Source organism: Lissotriton helveticus, chromosome 6 (genome assembly GCF_964261635.1).
Source record: "Lissotriton helveticus chromosome 6, aLisHel1.1, whole genome shotgun sequence".
In the NCBI taxonomy this organism is placed as follows: Eukaryota; Metazoa; Chordata; class Amphibia; order Caudata; family Salamandridae; genus Lissotriton; species Lissotriton helveticus.
In genome coordinates this window covers 2,062,379,828-2,062,395,067 of record NC_136067.1, presented here as the reverse complement: position 1 = coordinate 2,062,395,067, position 15,240 = coordinate 2,062,379,828, and the positions used below count along the sequence as shown (strand labels likewise).

General features: G+C 45.5%; 1 protein-coding gene across 1 annotated transcript; it reads right to left on the bottom strand.

Moving 5' to 3' along the window:
• Positions 1–4,637: 4,637 nt before the first annotated feature.
• On the bottom strand, positions 4,638–10,620 carry LOC144762024 (waprin-Phi2-like). The gene is made up of 3 exons (XM_078647189.1): positions 10,528–10,620; positions 7,790–7,933; positions 4,638–5,152 (listed from the first exon to the last, which is right to left on the bottom strand). The coding sequence occupies exons 1-3, from the start codon at positions 10,616–10,618 to the stop codon at positions 5,133–5,135; spliced, it is 255 nt and encodes an 84-aa protein (XP_078503315.1). The 5' UTR covers positions 10,619–10,620; the 3' UTR covers positions 4,638–5,132.
• Between the last annotated feature and the right edge of the window lie 4,620 nt (positions 10,621–15,240).

The window sequence follows — 15,240 nt, the reverse complement described above, 5'->3', positions numbered from 1 at the left end:
ACCACCGCCCTGCTGGAAAACCTCGCCAACCTCGGACTCAAGCAACTGGTCAACACCCCCACCCACTACGCCGGCCACACGCTTGATCCTGTCTTCTCTTCCAGCAAGTACATCACCTTCAGCCACGCCACCGGACTCCACTGGACCGACCACAGCTGCGTCCACTTCAGCTTCAAAACATCCACGACCCACCACCACCCACAACAGGTACCTCACAGGAATTGCAGCAAGATCACCGCAGACCAGCTCACCACCTCCCTCAGCCAGAGCCCACCCGCCAACACAACGGACCAGCCCGCAACTTCACACAGTGGCTGACCGCCTGCGCCGACGACCTCGCACCACTAAAGAACCCTCCCAGCAGACCCAGAAGCAAGAAGGCATCCTGGTTCACCGACGACCTCAAGGACTCCAAGAAGACCTGCCGCACCCTCGAGAAAGCCTGGCTCCTCGACCGGACCACCGATAACATGATCGCCCTCAAACACGCTACCCGCAAGCACCACCAGCTCATCCGCACCACCAAGAAGAAATCCCTGAAGGAACGACTGGACAACAACGCCCACGACAGCAAAGAGCTCTTCACTATCGTCAAGGAGTTCTCCAACCCCAGCACCGGCACCAACGACATCACTCCGTCACAAGACCTCTGCGACTCCCTCGCCTCGTTCTTCCACCGCAAGATCGCCGACATCCACAACAGCTTTGGCGCCCCATCCACGCACCCAACCATCGAATAAACGCCCCCCACCGCCACCCTTCGCACCTGGACCACGGTGACCACCAAAGACACAGCCCGCACGATGAACACCATCCACTCCGGATCACCGACTGACCCCTGCCCACACCACGTCTTCAACAAGGCCGACTCCACCATCGCACCCCAACTCCGGAACATCATCAACGCCTCCTTCAACACCGCCACCTTCCCGGAGAGCTGGAAGCACGCCGAGATCAGCGCCCTCCTGAAGAAACCTACAGCGGACCCCACCGATCTCAAAAACGTCCGCCCCATCTCGCTCCTCCCTTTTCCTGCTAAAGTCATCGAGAAGATCGGCAACAGACAGCTGACCGCCTTCCTCGAGACGAACGGATCCCTCGACCCCTCGCAGTCCGGCTTCAAAGCCAACCACAGCACCGAGACCGCCCTCATCGCAGCCACCGACGACATCCGGACCCTGCTCGACAAGGGGGAAACAGTGGCCCTCATCCTCCTGGACCTCTCTGCTGCGTTCGACACGGTCTGCCACCGCACCGTAGTCCAGCGCCTCAGCAACATCGGTATCCAAGAGAAGGCACTGGAGTGGATCATCTCGTTCCTCGCCGGAAGAACACAAAGAGTCCGCCTCCCCCCATTTCGCTCCGAGGCCACCGAAGTCATCTGTGGCGTCCCGCAAGGATCTTCACTCAGCCCCACCCTCTTCAACATCTACATGAAACCTCTCGCAGCCATCGCACGCCAGCACAACCTCAACATCATCTCTTACGCCGACGACACCCAGCTGATCCTCTCGCTCACCAGAGACCCCGACACCGCCAGAACCTGCCTACACAAAGGGATGAAAGACGTCGCCGAGTGGATGAAGGACAGCCGCCTGAAACTGAACTCGGACAAGACGGAAGTCCTCATCCTGGGATCTTCGCCCTCCGCCTGGGACGACTCCTGGTGGCCCCCAGCCCTGGGCACCGCACCCAAGACAACCGACCATGCACGCAACCTGGGCTTCATCCTGGACCCCTCCCTCTCGATGACCAGACAAGTCAACGCCGTCTCCTCATCGTGCTTCAACACCCTGCGTATGCTTTGCAAGATCTTCCGCTGGATCCCGACCGAGACCAGGAAGACTGTCACCCAGGCACTCATCACCAGCCGACTGGACTACGGAAACGCCCTCTACGCCGGAACCACAGCCAAGCTACAGAAAAGACTCCAGCGCATCCAGAACGCCTCCGCCCGACTCATCCTGGATGTCCCCCGACGCAGCCACATCTCCAGCCACCTGAGGAACCTGCACTGGCTCCCCGTCGACAAGAGGATCACGTTCTGGCTCCTCACCCACGCACACAAGTCTCTCCACAACCTGGGCCCCAAGTACCTCAACGACCGCCTGACCTTCTACACGCCCACCCGCCAGCTACGGTCCACCAGCCTCGCCCTCGCAGCCGTACCATGCATCCGAAGAGTTACCGCCGGAGGAAGATCCTTCTCTTACCTGGCTGCCAAGACTTGGAACTCCCTCCCCATCCAACTTCGGCTGACCCAGGACCATCTCGCCTTCAGGAAACAACTCAAGACCTGGCTGTTCGAGCAGTAGCATACCCCTCCCCCCAAGCGCCTTGAGACCCTCCCGGGTGAGTAGTGCGCTTTACAAATGGCATGATTGATTGATTGATTACACAGAATGACCCCAATCCAAAATGGCTGCCGAACTTCTTAGATGTTTTGTATAAAAAAGCTTTTCTATTATAATTGTAGCTTTGAATTCTGGAATTCGTTATGTTTCGGTTTATTATGTTTTTTAATCTTATCTGTATGATTTTTTACCGTGTCCAGACTAACGTATAAAACTGTTGCCGTACCCATGAATATTTGCCCATACGCGAGTGTAACCTAATAAGACATCGGATTGACTGTTCGATAGTGTACATGTTTATTGTGTTTAACATTTGAAGCAATGTTGATAGCATTTGAAAGGTAAACAACTGCGGTCACATGATCGCGTGTCTAACCAATGAAAGCGCTTAGAACCCATAAAACCTAACCGCAGTATTTTAGTGACACTCTGATTGGCGGATACAGCGAGGCGCGAAAGACTTTACATTTTGCTGTAAGTTTGTTCGACAAATGTTTTATGGTTTGGTACGCTATCGTTTTAGAATACTATATGAGACTAATTGGATGCCAACAAATTTACATATTTTGAAGTTATGCGTATTTTGGACATTGAATAATTTGCCTTGCGTTTTTTAGGAATATTGTTTAAAAACTCGAATACGAGTGAACTTTATCATGTAAATAGTGAATGTTTTTCCTAAGATGTTTTGCAAAAGCCATATGGGGATTATACACCAGAACATAACCTCTTGATACAGCATAATGTAGACTGAAATAATTGTTCGATTGGTATTAATTAATACTGTGATGTGAATATAGTTATTGTTTAGATAAATAGTGAATAGAAGTTGAATAGCTCATTAAATTCCTTGTTTTCTCCACACAGACCCCCGAGGAAGGGTCGTTTGACCCGAAATGCATTGGGTAGATGTCGAATGTAAAAGTTGAAAAAGTGCCAATTGATTATGAATTGATAATCGTGATGATCGAAAAGAAAGAAAACATTTTCATTTGAAATCAATACAAAACTTGGCATGAATTAATTATCGAAAGGATGAAAATGGGTTAAAGACCACACAGGTCTATGTATAAATGTGCACACCTCCACTTGCAAGCGGAATTTTCTCTTTCTCCATACTTCAGTTCGTTACAGTTTTCTTTGACAAAACACTTTAGAGGGAGTTGCACTACTAGAAAAAAACTGAATACAAGTATTTGAATTGAGAATAAAAGGGAGTGCTAGATGGACACTTATCTGAAATATTTTCATTGCTCAGCTTCTGAATCAAGCCACACCCATAGCTCAGCTGTATGAATTTGCTGTTTTTTGCCCACCTCTATCTGTGAATGTGGATCTTGAGGACAGTGATGAGTCTGGTGGTGGACCTAGTATTGTATTACATGGCTCCGTAAAGGCAAGAAGGAAAGACATGTCAATGGAGGAAGAATGGATGTAGAGCAAAGAAGATGATGAATGGAGAAATGCATGAAGATAAAAATAAAGAATGGGAGATGGACAGAAAACTAAAGATGGTGGATGAATGAAAAAGTACAGACAAAATGGTAAGAATAAAGGACAAATGATTGGAAGGAGGATGTAGAGTAGAAATGTAACAATGTCCTAATTCTCACAGTGGAGTAATCTTCGGAACGACTGCCAGCATTATTTATCTCAGCTGCTTGCTCAGTTTCAGGAAGCGGTTATTTTTCAGAATAGTCCTTTGTGGATACAAGATTGTTAGAAAACCTTAAGCCTTGTAGCACTTTGGTGTTCAAAAGTCTAGCAAGAAATACTCCACATAAGGCTTTGGGTCAGTAACATTGTGGGTGTAACATTTCAAAACACACCTGGAGGCACTGCTACCGTGACAGGCCATTGTCTCCCATGTCCATCATGTGCAATCTAAATTTTGCAAATTCCACCAATGAGCCACAGCAGGTGGTAACAAGTCAATCCTTTATATCATTGATGGTCAGAGTAGTGGGTAAAGGATACCACTTGATAAAGAAATCAACATCGCGGCCATGTAATCTGCACAAACACTCCACTGGACAGCCAGAAAAAAGTCATCCTCGCCGTTTTATTAAAAAGTTGCTCATTGAGTTAAAACTTTTTTTTTTACTTATGATTAATCCATGTTTTCAAAAGATCAGTTCTCCTGCCAGGTGGCCAGCTACTGTTACATAAACTAAGGAAAATGGGATTTAAAGTGAATCTAAGAGTAAATAGATGGACTAACTAAAGACAATACATAAAACAAATAAATAAATACACACGTATTGTAATCTTTTAAGAGCTTTATTTACGATGCATCACTATTTTCATCCTTTCATTTCACAGATGACCACCTGCATAAAGGCATAGCTTCTACATTAAGTAATATAGACAGAGAGAAACAAGACCAAGCTTGGTTGATTAGTAGATTGAGGAGTCACTAGAAAACTCAAACTTTCTTCATGTTGAAGAATCAAAATTTAGAATAAAAATTGGATGGATTTTGATACACAAGTGACTGTTTGCATAACATGGAATAATTAGCCTTGAAGGTCTGCCACAAATATGTGATGCAGTGAGGCAATTGAACATATTTGATAATAAATGAAGCATTATCCTTGAAGAGTTCCAAGCTGTGAAGCAGTGCAAGCGAAGAGAATTGCAGAGCCGTCCTCAATATCCCAAGAATCCATTGTTAAAAAGGACAAACTTTGATGCCTGTATTGCAGTGGTGAAGGTAAAGAACACTTGGGACCAAAATCCTTCAGATGCTGGGAGTATGAGCTCCATGTGAGGCTGGATTCAGGCAATTAAGGGGGAAACTGTAAACAAAGAGGAATAGTGAGTGAGACACAAATCACTATATGTGCACTTGCTACACATACATAGAATCTCAATGGAAATTCTTCATATATATAAGCTTGTAATGGGTTAGTAGGAATAGAACACTTGCGACAGGCTTTATGATAAAGCATCACATCTTTTCATGATGAGAACAGCATGAAATAGTTTGTTATTTGTAAACTGCTTGATGAAATAATGCAAAATGGCAGATATGCAAGCTGCACAAACATTCTGTTGGACAGCAAGAAAATATCACCCTCGCTGGTTTATCAAATAGTTGTTCACTGAGTTGTGATTCATTGAGTTATGATGAATCCATTTTTTCTAAAGATCAGTTCTCCTTACAGGTGGCCAGCTGCTGCTACATAAACCAAGGAAGATGGAATTCAAAATGAATCAAAGTGTAATGGGTTTGATGAACTAAAGACAATAAATATTGTAATATTTCAAGAGCTTTATTTGAGACGCATCATTATGTTCATCCTTTTATTCTACAGGTCGAACACCTGCATAAAGGCGTAGCTCCTACATTAAGTAAAACAGTCAGAGAGAAACAAAACTGAGGCCTGGCTGATGAATAGATTGATAAATTGAAGTTATGGAATAATAATTTAGAATAAAAATTGGATGGATTTTGATACACAAGTAAATTTCATAAAATATGCAAAAATTCAGAAAACAGAAAGAAGACAAGACACTTTTTAGTGAGTTTATATAATGGGAGATTTAATTTATTTCAGCATTATTTCCTATGAGGTTAAAATGTAAATTCTTACCTCTATTATTTTTTATGGAAGTGTGTTGTAGTACCATTGTTGCAGTACCAGTGCTTGTTCATGTCTGGTCCTGGACCTAATTTAACTCTGAATGTCGGTCCCATTCAGTTTGTAGTAACTTTAGAAGACCAGTTTGTGAATAGCATTAGGCTTCATCTTTTGTGGATGGGTGCTTGTCCCTCCCTAACCCACATCCCCTAGTCTCCCTACACCCTACTTTACTCTTTCCTAATCACATGCAATTTAGTGGTAATTATGCCTTTCTTTGCAGCCATTCACCCATGTCCCATCCACATTTTCTGCTATGGAGCCAATTACGATCCCGCTACGAAGGCCCTCTGTACGACTCGGATCCAGAGGGCTTTCTGAGTGAATTGCCCTCCACGAGTCCGAGCGACTGATTACGATGCACCAGTATGGTGACGGACTTAGTTCACTCGGACTACCACTGAATACTATTTGAGCCTGTATACTGAAGAGTATACAGGCTAAAATAGTAAAAAAGGGGGGCTAGGGAAAAGCGTACACCCTGTGGTGGTCACCTCATGGTGTCCACTACACGGTGCATGCATAGAAGGGGAAGACCTATGGGTACCCCCACAGGACCAATTCAGAGGGCCCCGGGTGAAGTGGAGGCTGGGGGTCTGCTAAAGCCCCCCGATGTCCGATTCCCACAGCTGTTTTGTCTTGCTGAGACCGAGTCGATAAAGCTGTCCGAATCAGCATCGTACTTGCACTTTTGGAAATCGGCTCTATTGCGCTGCATGAATTGGCAGTGAACAAGTCGGACTGACAGGATCGGGTTCGGAAACTAATCAGTCGACGTGGACGAGATCTTAACATCGTACTATGTCATTCGGAATGGGGGAAGATTAGGTTAGAAACACAGGCTCCGAATCAGATTTGCTCATTCCGGAACCCTTCTGGAGGCCTTCCTAGCGAGATCATAATCAGCCCCTAAGTAGTAAACTTACATATGAGAGGATCTCCACATAGAAAACATAAGAGAGGTGGAGATTTACACTTTTAGGTTTATGTGGTACTTTGGTAGTACTATTGTGGTACTACTAAATGTGATTCAAAATGCAGTTTATGAACATGCCCCTCTAATTGGACTCCCACCCACAGTAGATGGTGACTACTGATTTCATTGTTCCCCAAAACGAGGATCATAGGTATGTACAGTGCGCATGGAGACACTGCAAGCTATGAATAGTGTCCTGTGCAAAGACAATTCTAATAGCACTCTATGTGAAGATCTAGTCCAAAAGAGTTACAATCTGGAGTAGACACTGGGGTTCTGACCCTAAAGCCTATGTAGTAGTTTTACCCTGGTTTCTTGGAAGTATTTGTTGTTCACCTCATAAATCTACCATGTAACACTGCACTGGGCAAGATGGGATGTTTCCCTGGGTAGCTTTCCACCATCAATGCACAGTAACAGCTTATCTCAACTTGGAATTTAACACTCTTGCACCTTAATCCACTTATGTGTAAAAAGTCAATGAAAATGCCTACACACAAACCTAGTCTTTGGGAGGCTTAGGAAGTTTGATGGAGGCACAGATTAGACTGCCCCATGGCCTTCTTCATGCAGTGTAGAATGAATACTGCCCTTCCTTAGGAAAAGCACTTCCCTGCCAGCTGAGACAACACACTAGAAGCAGGATTCCAAGGAAAGTTGTGCCCATGGGAGAGAATTTCAAACCTGATTTACAGCTTGAATCAACATATCTCTATGGGGTGCACATCAAAATATGACATTATCAACACGCCATAATAGGGTCTGAGCAGTGAGTCCATGCACTGTTCTTAGGCAGACATGCACTCGTAGTGTACCTTTGTTAGGTTCTGCACACCTGAAGCCACATAGCCTCCGGCAGCACTTCAGGGTCCCATCACAGTCACTGTCTTTGCTGCAAGGTAAAAGCGGAGGCTGGACCTTGCAAGTGTATATTAGTGTAGGACAGAAACCATCCTTGTCTAGAAAACAAAATATGCAGAAAATTAAATGAGTTAATGATGCAACTTAATCATCAGCAGAAAAAAACAACTGTGAATGACACATGAGAACTTCATGATGTGCTCCTACATAGATGTTCAGTAGTAAAAGCAGACTGAGGGGCATATTACCAGGAGTGGCGATAGGCACTTATCGCCAGTTTAGCGGCCGTTTTCGGCCACTAAGCGGCGATAATTCTATCGCTTTATTAGCAAGCTGTCGCTAACTGATGTTAGCGACAGCTTTTAGGCGATAGCGAGTGGTTTGGGGCCTGCTTTGCATGTCAGCGATATTTATCGCTAATGACATGCAAAGTGGGTGTACCCAATCTGTTAGCGACTGAAAGCAGTCGCTAACGTCGCTATCACCTATTAGCAAGGCAGGCATAGCGATGGAAATATTCCCGCTATCGCCAAAAATCAACGCCTGCTTAGACCAGTTCTTAGCCATGTTATCCAATGGGAGGTGGATAACAAGGCTGAGAGCATCAGGTATCTGGCGCCCAACACTGTGATGCAAGTGGTACCATCTGGAGGAAGCCTCATTGTCCCACGCTGTGAGGCTGATTTAATCGCAGAGACTATACCTGAATTTAGCTCTGATGTGCCAGATGCATTTTACAGGATAAATCCTACATGTATCTCATTTCTTTTGTGTTTACCATCACTGGAGAAATAGATCAGCGCTATAGCTGTGAGTGTTGGATCAACATAAGTTGAGGATCGCTGGGATGGGCTTCCAGGAAGCGCACTCTCTTCCTCATGCGTGCCCATTGACAGGGGGGTTTCAGGACCTCATCAACATTGTAGAGCCCAAGTTGCCGCATGGCTTGCAGAATCAAGGAAAAGGACTCTGTGCAGATGGTGGAACTGACACGACAGCACGTGCACTCAACTCCCTTTTATTAGCAGAGTCAGCTGACTGATATACATTAAATGCCTCAAGATTCAGAGGCCTGTGTCAGTCACCTTAACAGATATTATCTTTGTGTATATGGCTCCTTCTGTGATGAGTGCTCCTCATACCACTGAGGTCTCATCCATCTCAGCGCATTTAAGAGGTAGAATTCGGTCTCATCTAATTATCATCTTTTCCTCCCTTTAGAAAGGTATGGATATATGCAAACCCTGGTGCAGAATCTGTGGATAGAGGGGATGATAGCGACAGGAGCTTGGTGCAGACACATCCCCATTGGACACCTTCCACCTTATTCAGAAGGATGATTCATTCATAGAAAGGGCGGAGATTTCAGTGATCATTGGAAGCAAGTCTCTTCCTGAATCCTTGAGGAGGCATCTTTATAAAGTGGAGCAACTTTGAATAGTTAATGACCTTCTGTCACGCACAGAATGTACCTCTTCACAGAATCATGCCAATGAGGAAGGATCAAAGATATACTCTTCTGTTTTGTTACTGACTGCCCAATTCTTGCTGTCTGCTTGGAGTAGAATCGCTGTCTCACAGAGGATGGGTCATCAGATAAATTACATGGAAAAACATATTTTGGGAGGGGAGCTTGGTGTGAGGCAGGGCCTCACTACAGCATTAAGTAAGGAATGGAGTAAGGAATTGGAAGAGTAATGAGGATGAGGGGGTAATGTGCTAAAAAGTGCATACAGGTGTATGTTATTTGTGTTTGATAGCATATTAAAAGCAGGCCTATTGGCTTTCCCAATGCTTAATGTTAACACTAATGGCTTCATGGAATGTGCTATATGTCCAGCCCGCAGGAGGGGGAAATGAGCCAGAATCTTTCCCAGGGCATTGCACAACTTTCCTTATCTCTGAGTGTGACCCTGTAGTTATTGCTGCATTCCCCTTCATTGTCTCCTCTGATACACTGCTAGGTGTGGAGGAAGGTGCTATCTCCGAGTGTAACCCTGTAGTTATTGTTGCATGTCCATTCACTGTCTCCTCTGATACACTGCTAGGTGTGGAGGAAGGTGCTATCTTTGAGTGTAACCCTGTAGTTATTGCTGCATGCCCTTTCATTGTCTCCTCTGATGCACTGCTTGGTGTGGATGAAAGTGCTATATCTGAGTGTGACTCTGTAGTTATTGATGAATGCCCATTCACTGTCTCTTCTGACACACTGTCGGTGTTTTGGAAGGTCCTATATCTGAGTGTGACCCTGTAGTTATTGTTGCATGTCCATTCACTGTCTCTTCTGACACACGGTAGGTGTGGAGGAAGGTGCTATCTCTGAGTGTGACCCTGTAGTTATTGCTGCATGCCCCTTCATTGTCTCCTCTGATGCACTGCTTGGTGTGGAGGAAGATGCTATATCTGAGTGTGACCCTGTAGTTATTGATGAATGCCCATTCACTGTCTCTTCTGACACACTGTAGGTGTGGAGGAAGGTGCTATCTCTGAGTGTGACCCTGTAGTTATTGTTGCATGTCCATTCACTGTCTCTTCTGACACACTGTAGGTGTGGAGGAAGGTGCTATCTTTGAGTGTGACTATGCACTTATTTCTGCAGTGATTTTCCAGAAAAAGACTTAACCTTAACCCTTCAGGTGAATTTGGAATTCAGATACTGAGAAACATGAAGGCCCAATCATTGTGCACTCACCTAAAGGATAGTCCTCTCCCTCCACCGCAGGCATCATGCAGAGCCAAAGCAGGGCGGCCAGGAGCAAGATGGCGGCTGCAGTCTTCATCATGACGTGGACAGCAATCTCTGATTCCCTGCTGCTCTTGGGACCAGGATTTATAGGACAACAAGGTCTGAGACGAGGGAAGGGTGACGCTGGCAAGGACAGACTGGACACCAGCCAATGATATTTTAAACCCACCCCTGTCACAGGCTACAGCGTTAAAAAATCACCACCTTGACAAACCAGTTTTCATTTTTCTTTCCTCATTTCATTAGAGACAGAATAGATGTTTGACTACAGGACATACGGTTAGAACTGCCTCAAGTGATTTGATTGTGAAATATGCCAGGGATTACCCAACCAATAGATAAGATTGCTGATTAAACTAGTGGCACTTAAAACAAGACCCATGTGTTGCCAAGAGTCCCCCACTGGAGTTATCTGTAGGACACCTTATTGAGGGAGTCAGCAAGGTTGAAGGGGTGATCAAGGCAGCACAGGATTGTCTCAACCTGCTCCTTTGCCCCCTGTGACTCACAGCACCTGTGGGGTTTGACTTCAACCACTATTTACAAATACAGGCAGAGATTAATTTTCATGAAAATATAATGCCGCCTTGAAGCCGCCTTATTTCTTCTAACCTCTTTAGCTTTGCATGTGTGCTGTATTGTACTTCACACATACTAAGGGGGAAACGCTTTAAATCACATGTTTTTGTTCTGAATGGACTCCTCTAGTGCAATACCCATGCATCATAGAGTGTACACACCTTACACTCTGGCAGACCATGGATGTCATTTAGGGGTCATTTAGGGGTCGCCAGAGGTCACATCTGCAACTCCTAGCTTGCCCCTTGCGACTCCAGGCACTGCCTTTGCAACTCCTGGCCTCAAGGTCAGCAAAATCAGGGACAAAAAACTTGTGGGTTCTGCATATCCGCCTGTTTTCCTTATACTAATAGGGAATAATATAGTGTAATAAAAACATAGCACACTTGAGACCTATGATGGCGACTGGGGAAAGCAAAAATGGTTTAACAAATGATTGTACGCATGACTGTGGATGAGAGCATGTTTGAGAGAGTGTCCGTGTGAGAAAATGTTACTGTGTGTGTAAGCATATGTGTGTGAGAAAAACTGAATGGAAGTCAAGTGTTATGTTATGTTAACAAGATTTTATATAGCGCTCGTACACCCAGGGGTTTCATGGTGCTGACCGACGGATGCTCTGAAGCTGTAGGTTCGGGAAGCTCGAAGGAAGGTAAAGCAAGAGCCTGGACAAACAGCCAGGTTTTAAGATGTTTCCTGAAAGGCAAGAGATTGGAACAAGAGCGGATTTCTGAGGGGAGAGAGTTCCATTTTTTGGAAGCAAGGGTGGCAAATAAGCATGGGCAGATTTTGCGGATTGGTAATCCGCGAACTTGCGTATTTACGGATTCGCAATCCGCAAAATCCGCGAACTCCCGCGAATTTGCGGATTTTTTTTTTTTTTTTGTGTTCGCAAGGGTTTCTGCCAGTTCGCGAGGTTTGTGTACCAGTTCGCAATTGCGAACTTACTTGTCGGCTCGCGACAGCCGCGACTATGTTGTTTCTACGTCTGGTTCATAATCACAGGTTTGCGAAGTTACCCTAGCGGTCGTACATGGGCGCGGCCATCTTGTTTGCGTGACGTAATTCCGTTTCCGGGCGCTATGTGTAATCTCGCAAAGTGTGCGGCTTGCTAGTACAATTTCGCGTGTGATCGCGAGGAAAATCTCACGCGAACTTACCCACATGGTCGTGAACGGCGCGGCCATCTTGTTTCTCATTCATTGCTATGGTTCTGGGCATGCTTTCTGTATCCTCTCTGAATCTCTGCCATCCTTTGCTTGTTTGAAGTTTTTTTTAATCTATTTTACTTATTATCTATCCCTCTATTTTTCTAGCTCTATATTTTTGTGTTTTCTGCTACTTTTTGTTAATTTTAAACTACTTTTTTTAACTCTTTTCTTTTCATCTTCCCTATTCTATTTCTTCTTTATTATTTAGCTTCCTTTCTGCCCAGACCATGGTAAAGGGAGTCGGGAAGCAGCCCGTGAAGGGGAAGGGTCCCGCACCCCGTGTCTGGCTCCCGTGCGGGCGTTTGAGGGGGGAGAATGTCGCGCCCCGGGAGATCTTCAGCGCGGAGGAGGTGGCCACACTAGTTTTATATGTTCAGCGCCGCCTCCCCAGGACCATCATGGCAGGCGGCAAGATCGCTAGCGGTTACGGGCTCCGGGAGCACCGGAAGCGGTGGGAGAAGGTGTGCCGGTCCATGTACCAACAATCTCGGGTCCGGCGCACCTACAACCAAGTCACCCACCGTTGGACGGATATCCTGGACCGGGAACGCGATCTGCTGGACCTGCTCGGCCTTGAGATCCCCGGGCTTGCTGAGTAGTAGTCGCTATTTCTTTACTACTCTGTTTTCTCCTGCTCTGTGTGTTATTATCTTGCAAATTTTTGTTTTTTACCAAGAGCAATAATGCTGCTGATTACATTGTAGGTAAATTATATTTCAAAATCTTCTGTGCATTTCAGGTGCACTGCTCCCCTTCTCAGTAGCGCTGCTACTATGCTTATTTGTTTTTGATTTTGTGTTCATTTCATTGGCCTGTGAAATTATGCATGAGTGTAGTTTAAAGAACTGTGTAATGCTAGACACTAAGGGTCAGATATTTAATTACCGGCGCATCCCTGCAAAGTAGCAGGGATGCGCCAGTAATTGTGCGCCACGCCACCACCACCCATGGTGCACCGTATTTACAATGCGGGGCACCATGTGCCCAAAACGTCACCGAAGCGTTACGCTTCTGTGCCGTAAAGGCGGCGCATTGCTGGAGTTCCGTTGCAACGATGGTGCAGCTCCAGCAATGCTCTGGGGTGCTCTATCTCCCCAATGCTGCGTCAAGCCGTACGTCTGCTTCAAGCAGGCGCAGGGTTTGAGTCACGCATCATTGTCCTCAAAGTGACCGATTAAAATCTTGTAGATGTCACTCAGCCACTTTTAGGATGCGTTCCTGCGCAGGAACGCCCTCCCTTGCGCCGGAACGCCCCCTGATGGCGCAGGGCTTTACAACGTGATGCATCTCCCATATGCGTCACGTTGTTAATATACGCCGCACCATGGCGCCTCTTTTGTCCTGCCGCTGCGTCACAAAAGTCACGCAACAATGGAGCTAAAGAGCCGCAAGGGGCTTCTAAATCAGCCCCTACAGACTCAAGTCCAGTCCTTCCTTTGTACACATGGCGATAAGAAGAAATAGTGGTGGAGGATTGATAGTTTGAGTATTTTAATGACTGGTTAATGTAGTAGGAAACTTTTTTGTCAATCGGCAATCACGATGGACTTTGTCTGTCACTTTGCGTGCTGCGGACTGCTGCCTGCCAGTCCTAGGCGAACCTTTTTAGTAGTTTGTTTAGTGAGTTACAAAAGAACTTTCCAAGTCGAGGGTCCGCAAATCAAGCAATACTAATAACGTAGTAGACCACTTGGGATCGGTCAATATATCCCGTGGAATAGTTGTCTATTTGCTATTTGCTATTTCGCCAAAATATTCTGTTATTGTTCTTTTGAAATGTTTGATTTGGTTGACAGCAATCATCCATGTTTTCGTGTCTTTCTTTCTTTCATGTTGTACATCAGCTCCCCCCATCTAAATTCTTATCCTGCCTTATCCTGCCTCGACTATGACTCCGTGTGGTATTACTAGATTATTCTTATTAGTCTGTCTATGTAGCTAACTAAGATTGCACATTTGGCAATTCCATTGGACTCCCATTCTAGTCAGCAATAGCTCTATGCACTGAGCCTTCCCTGGAAAAAGGAACATTTTTACTTTAGATTAGACAGTCACAAATTATTACATTGTTTTCTGGTTTTTTTTCACATTTCTTTATTCCTAGACCAAATATTATATAGTAGTGAGTGGTGTATTCTAACAATCTTAAATGTACTTTGTAGGTGGAACATCTGGTGGCAGGGCCAACGCGGAGGTGGTGGTACTGGATGAGGAGGACACTTCTGGGGAGGAGGCGGTGCAAGTGCCGGACGACACCAATGTGCCTGTGAGGGTTCACACGGTGGTGGCGGGCAGAGGTAAGCTATATATTCCTTACTTATTGAGATTGAAGACTGCAGAGTGTGCTTTCTGCACGGGTGTATTATAAATCAACCTGGTAGTAGCCTCCTCTAAATGTACTTCGACTTAGCTGTGAAGTTTTTGGCGAGAAGAATCCCAATCAGATCTGAGATGAACTTGATGGATGGGATGAACGAAAAGCGAAAGAAGGGTGTATGTAAGTGTGGAATGACGAGAAATTTAATGATGACTGGCAAAGAAGAATGATATGTGTTTGCTTGGTCCCCGAGGTGGCTGGGAAGGAAAGAATATGGTATGGTGCATGGCTGGGTGAATGATGAAGCAAGGATGGGTGGAAGGAGAACAGCCTTGGTGGGTGAAACAGAAACTGTATGTGTGCATATACTTTGAATGGATGGATGCCTGGATCATGGAACTATCTGACTCTTAGATAGCATATGTGTATCTAGAGAGAGTAAAGGGTCACTGGATGAACTAAGTGTTACTTTGAAGAGCATGTAACACCGCACCCGCACGTCCGTTCCAGTGTAGGAAAGGCAAGGAAAAGAAGTAGTAATTTTGTCCAAAT

Excerpts from the sequence above, each read along its gene's own strand:
- LOC144762024 (XM_078647189.1), bottom strand. The coding sequence starts at position 10,618 with ATGATGAAGACTGCAGCCGCCATCTTGCTCCTGGCCGCCCTGCTTTGG. Across the intron at positions 7,934-10,527 it reads GGGAGAGGACTATCCTTTAG|ACAAGGATGGTTTCTGTCCT; the intron begins GTGAGTGCACAA and ends TTTGTTTTCTAG. Across the intron at positions 5,153-7,789 it reads GTGTGCAGAACCTAACAAAG|TTTCCCCCTTAATTGCCTGA; the intron begins GTACACTACGAG and ends CTTTGTTTACAG.